Here is an 18,041-nt window from a genome sequence, read left to right on the forward strand (position 1 = left end):
CGCAAGCAAAGTGGTTGCACAAAGAGGAGTCAAGGTAGCACACAGATGCAGAGATGAGAGCGCATTAAAAGAAAGAAATTAGTTGTCGCTCTGCGGGAGATGGGACCCCACTCACAGGAGCATATAATGTGGCATGAGTAAGTCAGGTTAAAATGCCACACGGGGATATGAGGTGTCACACAAATGATCCGTCTAGGCAGACAGAAGAGCACTTAATTTTATTTGTTGGAGTCTTATGAGACGCTCACTCACTCTAGGTAGTGCCTCTCGGCGCTACAGAGCAGAGAAAAAATCACTTTAAAGCTAACAGTGGTCAATGGTTAATCTCCATGTCTGTAGCGCTTTCTGAAAAGCCAGGAATGAGGGTCGAGATCTGATGTGTAGAGGAAGACAGGTCCGTGTATGGGCTGCTTGGAACCAGAAGAATCTCAACCGTCACAGCTTGCATTTAAGATTCTGAATCCTCAAACACGTAGTCCAGAATGCAAAGACGTTTGGGACAGTATTTCACAATCTATTTCCTGAAGAATGGCGGAGACCTATACCATGAAAATGTTTCTAGGCCAGACAAGATATTTTCAAAATAATTAATTTCCGAACGGGAAGTCAGGGAAGCTGGCAGATGTGGTAAGCAATGGTATCATATTTCTCAAGGTTAAAAGGTACTCTGCTTGCTGCATTTTGTATCTGTTGAAAATGGTAAGTGCTTTTTTGTGTTAAACCCTCATAAACCTTATTCCAATAGTCTAGACGGCTTTGGACAAGTGCGTTGGACACAATTACCTTCGGTAAAAAGAAGGGAGACCCCGCAACATAAACCTGATTCACAGAAGGTATGACTGTTTACCGAAGTCAAATGTAAGTTGAAAAAAACATGGAAATCTAAATTCTTCACTACATTGGTGGGCAGAGCAGCTGTGCCTTGTTCAGTAGGCCATAACGCCCTCTTGCTTTGTGAGGTGTTATATTGAGTCAGCCGTGCCAGGGGTACGTTTCAAAGAGTTTTTGTGCATCCAGACTCGAATCCTGCTTAGGGCTAAAGGGGGAATTGGAGTGTTTGTCGGCTTTGTCAGCCTAGTCCATCCTATTTGAGATTGCAGATAGAGCGGAAGATGTGGTGGTACACATAGAAAGCCACGAGGTGACACACATGGGAAGAGAGAAGTTGGCACAAAGAGGCGTTGATGAGGAGAGACCATTGGGTTGAGAGGAGGAGCGCCAAGAAGTAGCTATAATGAGTTCTTCAAGGATGCGATGGTTAATCGCGTCCCATGTACTACCCTCCTATGTCTTAAACGTGACCCAGACCCTGCTGATTACACACCTTAAACCTGCTTTGACTTGTCTTCCCAGGCCAAAGTTTTAACTCTGTTGACTCTCCTGACATTCATTAAGGCTTTCACTCCTTTAGTATTAAACATAGCGTGGGATGTCTATTAGCTGAATATAGTCTACTGTTGACAATTAATTTATCTTATGCCATGACCTATTGCCTTTTTCATTGTAATGTATCCAAAAGCCATCTGATGCTACAATTAGGTGGTTTGTGTCAGCTTTAAAAAAATCCAAAATCATAACAAATAACCATCCACAGTAATGTAATTCAGTTATGGCTGCCTTTTGCTACCCAGATGAGGACAATAGGCGCCCATTACTTTGTTCTCATGAGGCACCTAGCACTGAATACGGCAATGAGGAGTGTATGAGTTGGCCCACTGGGGGAGGAATAATATGTCACAGAAAAGATCTCATGAGATGGTAGACAAACAAAAGTTAAGAGAACACAGAAAGGAACTGATGTGCTGGAGCTAAGAACTGGAGAGAAGATGGAAAACAGAGGTGAGGATAAGATGGTAGACAGAGGATTGGGAGAGGGCAAAGAGAGATAGAAATCACAGGCATACAGGGCCAGCTTTAGAGGACTGCATCTGGTGCAGCCGCACTGGTGCAGACGAACTGGTGGGGGGGGCTGTTCTCAGAGGGGGCACTGTGTTTAGCAGTAATTAAAATTGAATAACACCTGAAGCATAGTTCCATGTGAGTCCAGCTGTCAGGCAACAATAAAAATGTCAAGATAACTCTGGTGATTAATATTCCTGATCGAGAGATAGGAGTTTTGTCCAGTGGCAGTTTTCATTCGCCATAAAGTAGTATATATGGTTAATATGCCTGCTGCAAAGAACAGATCTGTATTTTATGTGGCTTTCTGAGTGGATTATTAAAGTCGGCATTTACCAGTGCTTTAAAACAAATGACATGTATGTGAGATAGGGGCAATGGAGAGATGAGGACCACTTTTGCTGGGTGGTGTGCAGGAATCCAAGGAGGAGTTCATGTGGGGGGGGGTCGGTGCCAAAAAAAGACTGTCTCACAGGGCACCACCTGAGCTAAAGCTGGTCCTGGTGGTATCCAGTGGAGAAGAGATGAATGGCAGTCAGAAATGCAGCGTGATACAAAAACGAAGATTTGCAATGGCATGTAAATGATGATGAGATGGAATACAGTGCTGGAGATAATATGGCATACATGAGTTATGATGAGATGGCTGAGAGACAAAGGAGAAGATAGGGCAGAAAGGATATTATGTGCTGGCACAAAGAGGTAGAGATGAGATGGCACATCACGCATATGTGATAATATTGATAGTAGATAAAGTGACAACCAGATGAATAAAAGAAGTGACACTGAGGTAATAAGCTAGGACACAGAGGACATAAGGTGGTAAAGAATAGCGTCAATGTGATGGCAGGATGAGTTAGAAGCTAATACACAGAGGCGCCACTGAGGGGGCATGTAGAGGAGGGGATGAGATGATGATGAAAGAGCAAATGAGATGGGTCATAGCAGTGGAGACTGGATGGCACACAGAGAAAGATACATGAGACTTCATATATGCAGTAAGCCTCAATCCCAGTACCGGTTCTGGAAGAAAACTGTCTGTTCAGCGACCAATCAGGGTTTACTCCTAATGCAGCATGGAGGATGGCGCCAACTTGCAAGTGCTAGAAGAGTCTTTAAAAAATATTGGCAATACAGATAGATGACTTATGGGTGTACTCGACCTCTCAGCAGCCTTGGACCCTGTTCACTTGAAGACCTTTCTTAATATCATAAGCAGGTATACAGGGATAAATGGTCATGCGCTAAACTGGTTCTCTTTAAAGTAGAACCTAGTTTCTGCAGTTACAAACGAACTATTTCCCCATGTGTTCACTGGAATTTGGAATTCCTCAGTACTCAACACTTTAATCCATCCACTTCAATATTTAAGGTAAACATCTGCATCGGTGATACAGCAGAGTATGGAGTGACCTTTCATCAATGAGCTGATGACCTTCAACTACACCTCAAGATGCCATCACTCTGTAAACCTCCCTATCTGACCCCACTAACTCTGCGTCTACCTTCTCATTAAAATGAAACCCCAGCAAAGCTGAATGTCTTCTTCCAGATGGAGTCAAAGACACACCAGATATCTAAGAGCGGGTCACATAATGTAAACTTCTATGGATTCCGCAATCACTAGTAAGCTTGTCAAATGTGCAGGGTACACTATGGATACTGCCAATCTCAGTAAGCAAGATCAAATCACAATAATGAAGAAATATGACATTTACCACCTCGCCTCCCTCAATAAAAAATCCAAATGAGCGTTCTAAAAAGGGCTGTTCCCCGGGTGTGGCAACCACTGGTCCTATCGCACATCGATCGGGGCAATCCCCTTTTTAGGTGGTGTCTTTTAAGTCTCGTGAATATCTTTCAAATGTGTCCTCGCTGCGGCTGGAAGGCTGGCATTGAGGGCCAAGACGTAGGGTCACCTCTCACTCCATTTTGTGGACCTCCCCTCACTGCTAAAGAAAGCTACATAATGTTTACAAACCTTCTACTTATCTGTTGAGCATTGGCAAAGCCATAAGTCTGTTGGTAGCTGATAGCCATTTGGATTTGCTAATGCTTATTTTGTTTCCTCGTGTTTTTGACAACTTTATTTTTTGGAAGCTGCCTAGCCCTTTACAAATATAAAATACAAACAGTGCAATAGAACTGGTAGACAAGAAGTAAAACTATCTGGTCTTGAAATCCCCAGATTCCAATAAACCATGACTACCAACCAAGATTCTCCTGCTATTTTCAAAACCTGTGGTGTTGCTTATGCAGAGAACTTAAAAGTCAGGACATGGCTTATGCATTTTTAAAGATGTGAAGACCTACGTTTTCAAGGGATATCAGTTATCCTGATTATCTATCTTCTGATCTCCCTGTGCCCTCCTATAAGAACAACACATAATGGATGGGAATATGTACCCAAAAAGTAGGTAAAGGATAAGTCATACGTGTAAGCAGGTATTGGATACATGACTGGAGAGAACTAGTAAATTAAGTGTACATTTAACTAGGAGAGAACCCAGACAGTGTATACAAGATTGGTGGTAACAGGCAGTTGGCAGGCACAGAGCCAAACTTCTGAATTGGGGAAGGACAACTTGACACATGGTTGTCAGTCTGTGCCAGGTAGGCATGGGGCAGCTTCACTGACTTACTGTGCCCTCACCCTTGTGGTTTACAAGCAACAAGGTTGTATTGGCAACAGTGGGAGGGTTTTTGCTGAGGTTGCTGGTTTGTCTGCTGTGAGGAATGGGTGAACTATAGAATTCTGAAGAGGTCGTGAGAAGCCAGTGCAGATGGGGTGATTTTGTCTGTTTGTGATCTCAGTGCCAAAGATCAACTACTGGTGTGGCTCCACCAGTTTGTACAACTGCAAATAAAAATTAGAATTAACTAATTAGCATACAGGACAGAAGGTCAAAGTTTCAGAATCCTTAGATCAGGAAGTTATAGTAGTCAAGGTAGTGGACGATGGACATTTGGTGCACCTCCCCAGAAGGGCTGCATGTGGGGTGCCTCATGGATCCATGTCAGACCCCATTTCTCCAGTTCTGGACCTTCATTTGACAACCTACTGTGTTGAGCCAACTGAAATCACACACTTGATAACAATGATTTAAGTACCAGAGCACCGGGCCTGAATGAGGGTATCCTGACAACATGGATATAGGTGGCAAAGTCAGTTGCTGAGACTAGGGATAGAAATACATTTTGGAGCTGTTCCGTGTCCTAAATTGAATGTGGTTTACTATGCAGGAAGAATTGTATTTAGGGAACCGGCAGGACCAAGGGTTGAAATGAACAGGAACTGAATTCCAGTACTTCCATTTTTACTGGCAAACAATCCCACTGCTTTAATTATAACATTCATTCACCTGGTGCTTTAGTATTGCAAGCTAAATATGCCTTCTCTTTGACAGCTGTGTTTGATATTCTCTTCACAAGTGGGTATCTAAATTGTCATCTGTTTTGATGAACATCAATAATAATCTCCGCATTTCGGTAGCCACCTGTGACCATTTTTTTACCCTTTGACCTCTGAATAGGAGGTCCAGGGCCCTCATTTTTATGCTGAGTTCTAAGGTGTAGGTCAGGTATGGGCGCTAGATGATTTACTTTCGGGCCTAACTCATAGGATCTGATTCTTCTTCTTTCAATTGAGACATAACCATGTGGCTGCATTCATCTACGGATAGAGTCAAGAAAGCTGGACAGTTCCAAATTCATACTCCTGAAAGAACTGCTGCCTAGTGCCCAGAATGCAGAAAATTTGCAATCATATAAGAAAAACATCTATGTGCATAATTTTGCTGCTTTTGATTTACTTGGCTGTATGTTTTAACTGTATTCATGAACCGAGACGTAATTGTTAAAATAACTGGGCCAGGCAAGTTACTTCTAAGAAATAAATGTGTTATAGATGTTTGGGCCATGATCCCATGATAGTCTATTATGCGGCCCTGAGTAATTTCCAGCGGCTGGGAAAAAATCGAGCATTCCACCCATCACTTTTTGTTTACTTCAAGGTTCCACCATTCAGCAAAATATGCATGTCACAGTCCCTGTTACACACTCAAGAGCCAGTGCAAATTCTTTGTGACATGCCCTGGCTGTTTGGAAAAGTGGTCCAATATCCTGGGGCCTTCTCAAGGGGCCATCAGTAGAGAAGTTAAGCAGTGTTGCCCCCCAACACATTAGTTGAGTCGGTAAATGTTATGCTAAAAAATAGCGCATGGAAGTAGTTTTTGTCTTTGAGGCGCTGATACTGCCTCCACTTATTGGCGAATAGTGTTTCAAGGAACATCTACTCTTTCGGTCCAATCATCATTTCGCAACCTGTTAGTAACATGTTTAAAACTCGTCCATCCTGAAAGGGTGAACGGCTGAAACAATAGTTAGGCCTCTCTGTGCCTAAAATGGCGCACGCACCACAAGGGACAACCAGACTTCACGGTGCACCAGGCGCGCGCGGGTGCCTGATATAAATCCACTGTGCGCTTTGTGGTGCCCACTCCTCACTGTCAAAACCGCTGCAATGTCATTGGAAATTAATTCACTAGAGAGAGTCTGAGCTAAACGGAGCACTAGCCCACAGTGAATGACGGATGGGAAAAGATGAGTCAAAGTGGATGCCACCACCACCGACAGCCCCACCACACTCCTCCTGCGCGTGAGTGCCCTCGCAGTGCCGACATTGCAGAGCACTTATATTCATCTCCTTTACTCTTTGTCCAGTGGCAACACTGGGCATTCACATGGCGCTCCCTATAAACTTGATAGCCTCTGGGCGCTTTGGTAGATGGTATCAGCCTCCATCAATCAATCATTTTATAGCGCGCTACTCACCCGGAGGGTCTCAAGGCGCTGTGAGGAAGGTCCCCAGGGGTCAGTGGAAGAGCCAGGTCTTGAGGTCCTGGCCGAACAGAAAACTGAGCTGAGAAAACGGGATTTAAAAGCGCAGTCTGCAGGTTCTCTCAGCAGCAGGAATTAACCCACTGTGCTAATTTACTAGACAACTCTATCAGCGTCCCGTTAATTGAAACATGTCTAGTAGCAGAATGTGCCGCGGCTCACAGCACACCACAGCAAATTACTCACAGCTTGAGGGTTTGGGCGTTTGACCCGTCCATTCATGGGGCTCCATATTGCACCGTTTCTTACTTAGTAAACAGCAAAAATAAAATGATGTATTTTAACTTCTGCAAAACTTGGGGAGTCTGGGCCTGGCTAATTTGCAACAAACTGCCCCCTCTTTCCTCCATTATTTATTTCAAATGTGTCCTTGTTATAACCCCCGACATATCTGTATGTGGTTCTACAAAATATCTTGTCATGCAGCTCCATCAATGCAACTGTAAAATGCCTACGGTGCTGCTGTGCTGTTTCGTGATCGTGTCAGAAAGGGGCACAGATACCGATTTAAAGAGACAGATACCGATGTAAAGAGTTCATGTTGTGCGCTGATCCTATGCCGGGTGTCCCATGAGTGCGCCTTTTAATTGAAAACAAGATTTACTTCATTTTAGAGAGGACGCAGATTTGATAAGCATGAATTGGTGACTGAAAAATGTTGTCGAATTAGAGAACAAGAGGGGTGAGAGAAAAGAATACTTTCAGCGTATTATGTGTGGTTTTAACAATGGGGCCTATGAATGGAAATCAGTAAAAAACAGAAAAGAATTCAAAGGTGGATGTAAACGAGAGTGAGGACAAACGTAAGAAACGACGGAAGAGACAAGAGACAAAGAGAAAATCGATGGAGATTAAATAAGGATGTAAGCGTAAAATTTACAAACTAGTGCACTAAGCAGGATAACATATGTGCTTTAGTCATAGGAAAAAGGGCTGCATCATCTGCTAAAACGTCAACTGCGCAAGGAAATGTAATCACAGCTTCTCCACCTGACTAAACGGTGCTATCCTCGGCAAACCGTTATCTCTGGTTGCCTAACTGCCAACTATTGGGAGGGCTCGGAAGCAAGTCAAAATGTGTGACCTTGACAAGATCTAGCAAAGGAATGACATCGTAACAGCACCGAATATGCATTCCCGTCTTCTAAGCGCTGTGCAGAATGGTAATTTACATCATGCTGGAGGCACCGTGGGATCGATGTTAGGCTAACGTTTAGCAGATTGCACTGTCCTCACACAGAGCCTTTTGGAGCTAGAACTTAACAAAACTTGAGTGGGGTCAAAGGTCAGATGTCAAGTGCCGCAACAGAGCATAATTTAGGAGAAAACGGCAAGTTTCGAAATGCCACACGGGTACTTACAGGGTGACGGTCCTGTTGGGCATGAGGCCGGGGTCCGGGGGCTCCAGCAGGTCTTCGTGGTTACACTGCACCTTCGTACGGACCGGGGAGCTGGGCCCAGGCTTACCCCTCTCTTCAACGCATTTGCAGTTGTGGAGGGGAGAGGGGCACGTCCGTCCGCCCTTGCCCAGGGAGGCCAGGGCGAGCCAGAGGAGCGGCCAACAGGCCCACGCCGCAACCCGCATCCTGGCACCCCGGGGTCCTGTCAGCCCATCCTCGGGAGACCCACTCCGACTGCTGCCCACCCCTTCACCCAAGCGCGATGCCCACTGTGCCAGTCACACTACAGGGGCGAACTCCGCAGCGAGGAAGGGAGCCTAGTCAGTCAGTGATATCACCCATGTGCTCCAGAGAGATATCCAGGAAAGTTCCTCAGAGGGTTGGACTGTGCCCACGGGGTTTTGGCTCTGCCCACCTCAGGGCGCTTGTGGCCATCCTCTGGGTCTCCCGCACCCGGGGTTCGTCAGTGAGTCCTTCCGCTGTGGGGGCAGCGTCCCTCTTGGTTAACGGCTCTTGAGGACTGTTTCAAACAAAAGCACAAGTGTCAGACGTGAAGGCACTAAGGCGCTAGGCTGCCACTTTACACATCCTGCCCAACTTCTGGCTCTAGGCATTCAAAGGGGTCCGCGGACCTCTGCCGACTTCCTCCCACGCCTTGTGACGGCTTCCTTGTAAAACTTATTATTTAGTGCTCCCTTCTCCCCTGCCCGCTCCGGGGACGAGCGTCGCTGGCCTCCCGGTGCCCCCTCTGCTGCCCGCGAGTCCCAAATGATGGCACATAGCGGTTCTGCTCTCCCTGCCTCCTGCACAAGCTCCCAGAGCCGCATCCACTCCGCTGGCAGAGCAAGCCCTTCAGCCCTGCCTGCAGGATCTCACAGGGTCCTAGTGCAAGGAGGGCCGGACCCCCACCTCTCCCCCTCACACATAACCTTAGCACACAGGACCTTCCCAGCTCAGCTGTCTCTCATTATGCTGAGGAAAGTTCTCTGTTTGAAGTAAACTTTTTTCCCCTCGTTAGGCTTGAATCTTTCCCTCCTCCTCCTTGTTCTAGAGTTTTTTTTTGTGTGTAGGCTGGTTTTAAGGATGAAAAAACCCTTACCCCTCAATGGGAAGGTGGGGGTTCCCCCAATGTGACGGCACAAAGAGGATCTCGTTCCCTCCTGTGCTCAAAAGCCCTGCAGCCTCCGGCCTGCTGAGTGCCGGACAGCCCTCATTCTGCAGGTCACCAGCGCGCCTAGCACAGACAGGAGTCACAGTGTCACCGCAGACAGGGGGCCCATTAAGGTATAATCGGCCTTCCTTACTCTCCAAAGCATGCAAGCTTCGTCACACTGACGAGCCCCAAACAGGGCAAAACGCGTCTGTGGTTCTCGAGCATTTTTTCAAAGACGACCACGTTTGCAACAAAACTAGCGTTTAAAGTTGTGAAGCCGTTCTGAACTTTTTCACAGGAGCATATGATGCAAAAACATGTGTTCTTCAAAGTGAAAACTTGCATTCCCTTCACTCCCGCCTACGTCACGCACAATTATAGGAGAACACCAAAACCCTAGTTGAGATTGCGCTGTTCAGGGTGCGCATTTTCACAAGGAGCAGGTATTTTCTACTCCCCATTACTGTTTTAGTAGTGTTTTATCGAACTGGAGTTTTTATGGTTCCATGCAGTGCGACGGTCACCTCAAAGGACGCAGGGGCAGATTTAAAAATTTGCACCGGGTTTGTGATGCAAACCGTTGGAAAGTGTTGAAATGGAATTTACTTTCATATGCAAAACTTGTTTGTCTCGGGAGAGTAACCCTAAAGTAACTCAAAGTAAAAAGGCAACTTTATTATGAAACAACCCATGTTTTTTTATGGAAATCCCTATCTACTAAAGTAGGTAGACATGGCTTTGAACAAAAAAATCCAACTCCTTGAAGCAGGCATAGCGTTGGATCAAATGTTTAATTCCTCAAAACATTTCTACTGTACAGCACACATACAAACTTGGACAATGTTTAAAGTATGTCTCAACATCGTAGTTTGTCCTGGAAGGGTATCCTTTCAGTAGAAAGCCTATACTAGACATCATGCGCAAATCCTTCCACTGTGGGTGAAGGGGTGTTTTGCATAAGACACCCTAAAATGTGCTTGCTCAAGGGGAGAGAGAAGCAGTTCCAGTACATATGGGCTGTTCTGCTCTCTCCCCATGCTGGTCCCAGCACTTCTGGCATGAAGAAGGTGTAACTTAGGGGCTGATTCACTTACATTTCATACAAAGCAGGGCAGCAAGCAAAGTTGTGTGAAAAGAAGACAGCAGAAATGCCCCATATCTACTAAGATATGACACATTTCTGTTGTCTCCTAGTGCTGGTTCACTTTGGGGTGCCTAGAGAAAATGGAGGCACCCCTGCACCATGGTAGAAGGGTGCCTGAGTTACAGACAGGAATATTTTTGTGCACAAAGGGGCACCTTCCTGCACAAAAACAACCCTTAAAAACAATTTCCTCTTTCTGTGTGTGCTGCAGAATGTAGCACACATAGAAACAGGAAGTAACAAGAAATAAAGCTATTTATCCTCATTGTGTCTGCTTCAGGGAGGCATAGATTTTTGGCACAATCCCAAATTTACATTAGTAAAGCTGGGATTGAGTAAAAAGTCCATGAGTGGATGCATGGAAATGCTCATGGAATGCCTCCCAGACCCACAGTTTAGCACAAGGCAGTTCTGTATGCTGCATTGCTTTATTTTGTGTTTACTAAACCACGCAAAGCAAAGCAAAGCAAAGAGGCTTTGCATGATTCAGTAAATGCCAAAAACAATTTTGCAATGTGGCTGCGCCATAAAAGTGATGCAGCTCTGGCACAAAACCTTAGTAAATCTGCTCTTTTCGGGGATGTTTACTAATTTCCACAGAACACAGAGCTGCATGTAAAGTTGCTGCATTGAACTGCGTGAAAGAAATGCACAGTATCTACTAAGTTATGGCACAGTTCTGCTGTATCCTATCCTGGGGCACTGTGTGCTGCCTAACACTAGTGCTATCTACTGCAGTGTTTTACTCTGTATTTACTAAATCATGCAAAGCCACACAAAGCAGCTTTGCTTGGCTTAGAAAATGCCAAAAAAGGATTTTGCGTCTGAGCTGTGCCGTAAAAGTGATACAACCCTGATGCAAAACCTTAGTAAACCTGCCCCTTATGGACAGACTTACCTAGAATGAATACAACGCAGTGCAGCAAGGCAAGTCTGCTCACTGCGTTACGTGAACTGGAAAGAGCCAAATAGCATCATATCTACTAAGATACAATGCTCTTCAGCTCTCTCCCTGCCCTGGGAGGCCCCTTGTACTGGGATTAAAGGGTGCCTGCGTTATAGGCAGGAATCCCTTACTGCACAAAACAAACCCTAAAGACATATTCCTCTGTATATGTATGCTGCAGAAGGCAGCCCACATGGAAAGAGGAACTAACAGGGATGGCCCCTCCACAAGAACGAAGGAGCATCACCCCGCTAAAAAAAATGCCTCCAGAACTGAAAAATACAATGGTAAGATAGTTTATTTAATACCATTGTATTTTTCATCACCCAGTCCTGAACCAAGTGTCAGGACAAGGTGGGGCTATTGCTGCTAAGTGGCAGCAGGGAGCTTTGCGCTTTAGTTTAAAGTGCACATGTCCCTTTGGCCGGCCGTCTTGCGACAGCCAGCCCGATATGCACACTTTAAACTTCTCCAACCCAGGTGTCTTAAGACAGTTGGGTTAGAGAAAGCCCAGGCCTCCAGCACTCTTGTGAGCACTGAAAGAGGACGCTCCCTCCAATCCTGAAGCTTCTCTCATGCTGTTTAACAGTAATAAAGTAGCACCAGGATTGGGTAGTGCAGTTCCCTGGGTCCCATGTGGGTGCTTCCAGGCGAGATGGACTACGAGAGGAGAGGAGTGGAGAGGAGAGGAAGACGCTGTCAGGTAAGTGCCATATTTTGTTTAATTATTATTATTGTACCCCATCCTCACCCCCTCCCCACACTGAAAATACAAGCCAGCCACCACTGGAAACTAACAAGGAAAAATAAAACATTTCTCCTAGTTACGCATCTGTTGGGTGGCTCATCATGTTGGTGCAAACTCAAGTGTTTGTAAATCTGGGTTTGTGTCAAAATACATAGTTAGATGCATGGGAATGCCCATGCTCCAACTTTGAAACACCTACTTGATGCAAGGTAATGCAAGGCAGCACTTTGCACTGCCTTGCAATACTTAGTTTTTAATAAACCACGCAGAGCCACACAAAGTGGGTTTGCATTGCGTAGTAAATGCCAAAAATATTTTATAATGGGGCTGTGATACAAAAGTAACACAACACAGACACAAAACCTTAGCAAATCTGCCTTTAGGAGGATATTTACTGATTTTCACACAACACAGGGTAGCAAGTAAAGTTGCTGCATTGCATTGCATGAAAGAGAGACAAAATCTTAGTAGATATGGTGCAGTTCTCGTGTATCCTATCCTGGTGTACTGTGTGCTACCTTGCGCCAACACAAATACCCTTACACATTGGTGCAAGGGTGCCTGTGTTACAGTGAGGATAATTTTTGTGCAGGAAGGGATATCTTTCAGTACAAAAAAAATCCTTAAAGGCATTTTCCTCCACATAGACAGAGGAAGTAGCAATGAGAAATGAAGATATTTCTCCTCATTACGCTTGACTCGAGGAGGTGTAGAATTTTGGCGCAATCGCAGGTGTACTCATCTTAGTGAATCGTGGATTGTGTCAAAATCCATGGGTCAATGTATGGAAACTCCCATTCTTCTCCCATGGAAAGCCTTGCTGAAGCAAACCACTGCAAGACAGTGCTATGCACTGCCCTGCTTTACTTCGTATTTACGAAACTACGCAAAGCTATACAAAGTGGCTTTGCATGGCTTAGTAAATCTTTAAAATGATTTTGTGTTGTGGCTGCGCACAAAAGTGACTTAACCATGCACAAAAACATAGTAAATCTGCCCCTGTGGGTAATATTTACTCAGAATTCACAAAGCGCAATGCAGCAAGGCAAGTTGCTTCACTTCTTTGCGTGAATGGAAGAGAGCTGAAAAGCGCTATATCTGCTAAGGTATGGCACTCTTCAGCTCTCTTTGTGTGCATCATCAAGGAGTTCGTCCAACCCAACAGTGAAACAACGGACATCGCACCCTCACAGGACCCGTGTGAGACTCAACACATACTTTTACCACAAAATCAAAACCATTTATGACAGTTTCAACAAGGACAACCCACACGCAGAACCCCCCCTTCCAAATCCCAGCACCAACAAACCTACAATCTCCATCTGGACACCCCTCTCCACCAAAGATATGCTGAAAACAAAGAAATCCATACACTCCGGGGCCCCCACAGACCCATGTCCCATCACATCTTCAACAGAACTGCAGACACCCTCACCCCCAAGCTCTGCCTCACCATCGACTGATAACTAGCTGCCGCCACCTTCCCCAATGACTGGAAACACGCCGAGATCAACCCTGTCCTCACAAAACACTCAGCAGACCCCACCGACCTCAAAATCTTCAGGCCCATCTCCCTACTTCCATTTCCTGCAAAAGTCATTGAAAAAGCAGTCAACAGCCAACTCACCATGTTTTTAGAAGACCACAACATCCTCAACATCTCCCAATCCGGATTCAGGTCAAACCACAGCACAGAAACGGCCCTCCTGGCCGCAACAGACGACATCTGCTCCCTACTGGACAGGGGAGAGACGGCGACACTTAACCTACTTGACCTCGCAGCAGCTTTAGACACAGTCTCCCATCACATTCTGATAAGAAGACTCCACGAAGCCAGCACCAGAAACAAGTCCCTCGACTGGATATAATCCTTCCTCTCCGGCAGAACGCAACGAGTGATACTTGCCCCATTCCTCGCAGATCCCACACCCAACACCTGCGGAGTGCCCCAGGGATCCTCCCTCTGCCCCATGCTGTTCAACGTCTTCATGGCCCTGCTAGCCACCCTTGTCAGAAGCTACGGAATAAACATCATCCCCTACGCTGATGACAACCAACTCATCCTCTCCCTCTCCAACGAACCCGACAAGGCCAGACACAACTTCCATGAAGGCATGAAAGCAGTCGCCAACTGGATGAGATGCCTACAACTCAACACAAACAAGACCGAAGTACTCATCATGGGCCCTCAACCCAATGCATGGAGCGACCCCTGTTGGCCACCCACCCTCGGAAACCCGCCCACCCCTACCAGCCAAGCCCACAACTTCAGAATTATCCTGGACCCCGACCTCAGCATGACCATCAAATCAACTCACTCACCTCCACCTGCTTCCACACCTTCCGCCTCCTACACAAGACCTTCAAATGGATCACCCTTGAACATAGAAAGACTGTCACACACGCCCTCATCACCAGCAGACTGGACTACAGCAATGCACTCTACTCCGGAATCAACAAAAAACTCACCTGCAAATTGCAAGACATCCAGAACGCTGCCAGACTGATCCTTGACCTAAACCGACACTGCCACATCTCGCAACACCTACGTACACTGCACTGGCTCCCCATAGAGAAAAGAATCACTTTCAAGATCTTCACCCACACACACAAAGCCCTCCACAACTCCAGACCAGCCTATCTGAACCAGTGACTCAACTTCCACGTAACCCACTAGGACTTACGCTCAGCCCAGCTCTCTCTCTCAGAAGTACCCGCATCAGGAAAACCAGAACAGGAGGACGCTCCTTCTCCTACCGTGCAGCCACCGCCTGGAACGTCCTACCTATCCACATCAGACAAACCACCTCCCTCCCCAGGTTCGTGAAGGAACTGAATACATGGCTTTTTTAATCCACCTTACCGGTACATGCTACACTCCCCTCTGCTCCCCCCCAGCGCCTTTAGACCCTAACGGGTCAGTAGCTGCATTTTACAAATACTGATTGATTGATTGCTGGCGCTCTTGAGTCTGCCTAGCGCTAACACAAGGACTCTTGGTGAAAGCGAGCCTGTGTTATGGGCAGCATTGTTTTTGTGCAGGAAGGGACACCTTCTAGTACTAAAAGAGTCTATAGAGGCATATTATTCTTCTATGTGAGCTGCAACATGCAGCTCTCTCAGAAAGAGGAATTCATGAGGTGAAATAAAGATATTGCTCCTTGTTACATCTCACTGAGGATGGCATACTATTTTGATGTATTCTCAGGTTTAGTAGCTGTAGTAAATCTGTGATTGTGCAAAATTCATTGTTTGATCCATGGGAATGCCCATGATCCACCCATGGAACTTCTTCCCAACACAAAGTAATGTGAGGCAGCGCTATGCACTGCCTTGCTTTACTTTGTATTTACTAAACCATGCAAAACCACGCAAACTGGCTTTGCATGACTTAGTAAATACCAAAAAATGATTTTATGTCAGGACCGCCACACAACACTGGCACACAATGATAGTAAATGTGTCCCTTAGTGTTAAGCAACTTAAGAATGACAGGTCTGCAGTGTCTGTGCCAAGTGGTCAATGGGCTCAACAGTTGTGGAGCTTTGCTTCTCAATTGAGCAGAGTAGAACGCAAAATACTTTTAAGAGATGGCCGGTTTGGCCTCTCAAGTCATTGCCATGTTTTCGGCCGATCTTGCCCCTGGGGGGATCGAAACCCATTAGGCCCCAGGGATTGTGTTGTGTGAGAGTGTGTGTGTTTTTTGTGTGTTGGGAGCACCCCTTGGGCAAGGGTCAACCCCTCAAAAGGGGGACATTCGTGTTGGTCATTTCTGCCCCCTTGGGGCCAGATTGGCCTATTTTATTTTAGGCCCATCTGTCCCCAAGGGGGGCAGAATCCACCAAGACGCCAGGGAAATTTGTTTTTGTTCCCCTTTGTTGTTTTTTTGCTGGGGGTGCCCCCTTTGGCAAGGGTTGCCCCCCACAGGGAGCTCAGAACTGTTGGCCATTTCTGCCCCCTTAGGACAGATCGGCGGATCCACTTAGGCACCAGGGATCTTGTGCATGTGTATGTGTGTGTTTTGTGTGGGGGGGTCCCCTTTGGCAAGGCTTGCCCCCCAAAGGAGGCTCAGAACTGTTGCCTATTTCTGCCCCCCCCCCCTTGGCGGTAGATCAGCCTATTAATCCACTTAGGCACCAGGGATTATGTGTGTGTGTGTGTGTTTTGTGCGGAGGGCGTCCCCTTTGGCAAGGGGCACCCCCCAAAGGGGGCACATGACTGATGGCCATTTCTAGGGGCAGTTCAGCCTATTTTTTGTAGGCCCATCTGCCCACAAGGGGGGCAGAATCCACTTAGGCACCAGGGAAAATTTGGAAATGATTGGTGGCGGGGTGTTTGTCAACTGGCAAAGTATTTGTATTTGTGATTATAACAGTTTATTTCTCCTTTTTGTTCTAGTTCAAAGCTTCTGCTTCCTTTCCTGTGGATCCTTGCTGTTTTGGCAGTAGTTCACCTGTGTAGTTGCATGTTTTCGCTAAGTAAAAGTAATTTACTCCGAAGGAGTATTGTTGAGATGCATGGATGACATGTTTGTAGGTGGTGTACTCAATGCAGGATTGTGTGTGAAATTGTCCATAGATTTGTTCACAATGATATTTGTGTTGTCTTATGTCTAATTTGCTTTTCTTTTTCCTTTTTAGTGGGATATCGTTGGTGATTTCTGTGTCTGTGCAGAGTAGTTGCTGGTGAGTCTAGCTTTTTCGGGCAAGTGACTGGTATAGGTTTTGAGTATATAACTCTTTTGATAAAGCCACAATTTGTTTATAACTTATTTTAGACAGTGCTGGTTGTTGTTGGCGCATTTGTAAAGTTACACTTCTTAGAAAGGATCATGGATAGCCGCAGAGTGACCGCTCAGCAGGTTGTTGACATGCTTTTTGAGTCGTCTTCTGACCATGATTATGAGACTGACTCTGCATTTGAGGCAGAGGAGGAAGTGAGAGATTCTGGCAGTGAGTTTTATGTCCGAGTGGATTCTTCTGATGAGGAAGCCATTCTCAGTGCAGATGAAGGGCCTGTTTTAGAGGAGGACATTGTTGTGTCAATAGTGCAGCAGCCTGGGGCTGAAGGGTTTCCCATTGGAAGACCTGACACCTGGATTGTCCTAAACATGGAGCAGCCAGTTACCTGCATTTACTGGTCTCCCAGGGTGTAGAGTCAATACAGATAACTTTTTGCCTGTCAATTTCTTTCAGTTGTTTATGGGCGATGTATTTTTGGAAGAGATTGTTGAGCAGACTAATTTGTATGCGGAGCAGTATTTGAGGGACAACACTGCCAGACTTAGGCCTCAGTCTAGAGTTACCCAGTGGATTCCCACAAATCTGGAAGAGTTGAAAAAGTACCTAGGTTTGACTTTTTTGATGGGGTTGATAAGGAAGCCATCGCTGGCTTCTTATTGGTCTACTAGTCCCTTGATGGCAAAGGCTATATTTTCTGCAACCATGGCTCGTAATCCGTATTTGCTTCTTCTTTGGATGCTGCATTTTGTTGACAATGCTTTAGCCTTGACACGAGGTCACCCTGACTGTGACCGTCTTTTTAAGAATAGGCCTGTCCTTGATCATTTTGTAGATCAGTTTTCAGAGTTTTATGTTCCAGGGAAAGAAATATCTGTAGATGAGTCTTTGGTCCTGTTCAAGGGGCATTTGATTTTTAAGCAGTACATTTCTAGCAAGAGGGCACGGTATGGAATTAAATTGTATATGCTGTCATAAAGTAATACAGGATATGTGTATCATTTCTGGGTCTACACTGGTAGGGATTCCAGTACTGACCCCCCCTGGTTGTCCGCCCACTTTTGGAGTTACTGAGAAGATTGTGTGGGAACTTGGTAGACGACTGTTTAACAA

General features: G+C 45.9%; 1 protein-coding gene across 1 annotated transcript in view; it reads right to left on the minus strand.

Annotated features, from left to right (window-relative positions):
* ADGRA2 (adhesion G protein-coupled receptor A2) overlaps positions 1-8,529 on the minus strand; it is a 402,513-nt gene extending 393,984 nt beyond the window's left edge. The window contains exon 1 of the mRNA XM_069213453.1: positions 8,160-8,529. Within this exon, the coding sequence (XP_069069554.1) occupies positions 8,160-8,383 (224 nt within the window). The 5' untranslated portion in view covers positions 8,384-8,529. The remainder of the gene's footprint in view (positions 1-8,159) is intronic.
* Between the last annotated feature and the right edge of the window lie 9,512 nt (positions 8,530-18,041).

This window comes from Pleurodeles waltl, chromosome 11 (assembly GCF_031143425.1).
Source record: "Pleurodeles waltl isolate 20211129_DDA chromosome 11, aPleWal1.hap1.20221129, whole genome shotgun sequence".
NCBI lineage: Eukaryota > Metazoa > Chordata > Amphibia > Caudata > Salamandridae > Pleurodeles > Pleurodeles waltl.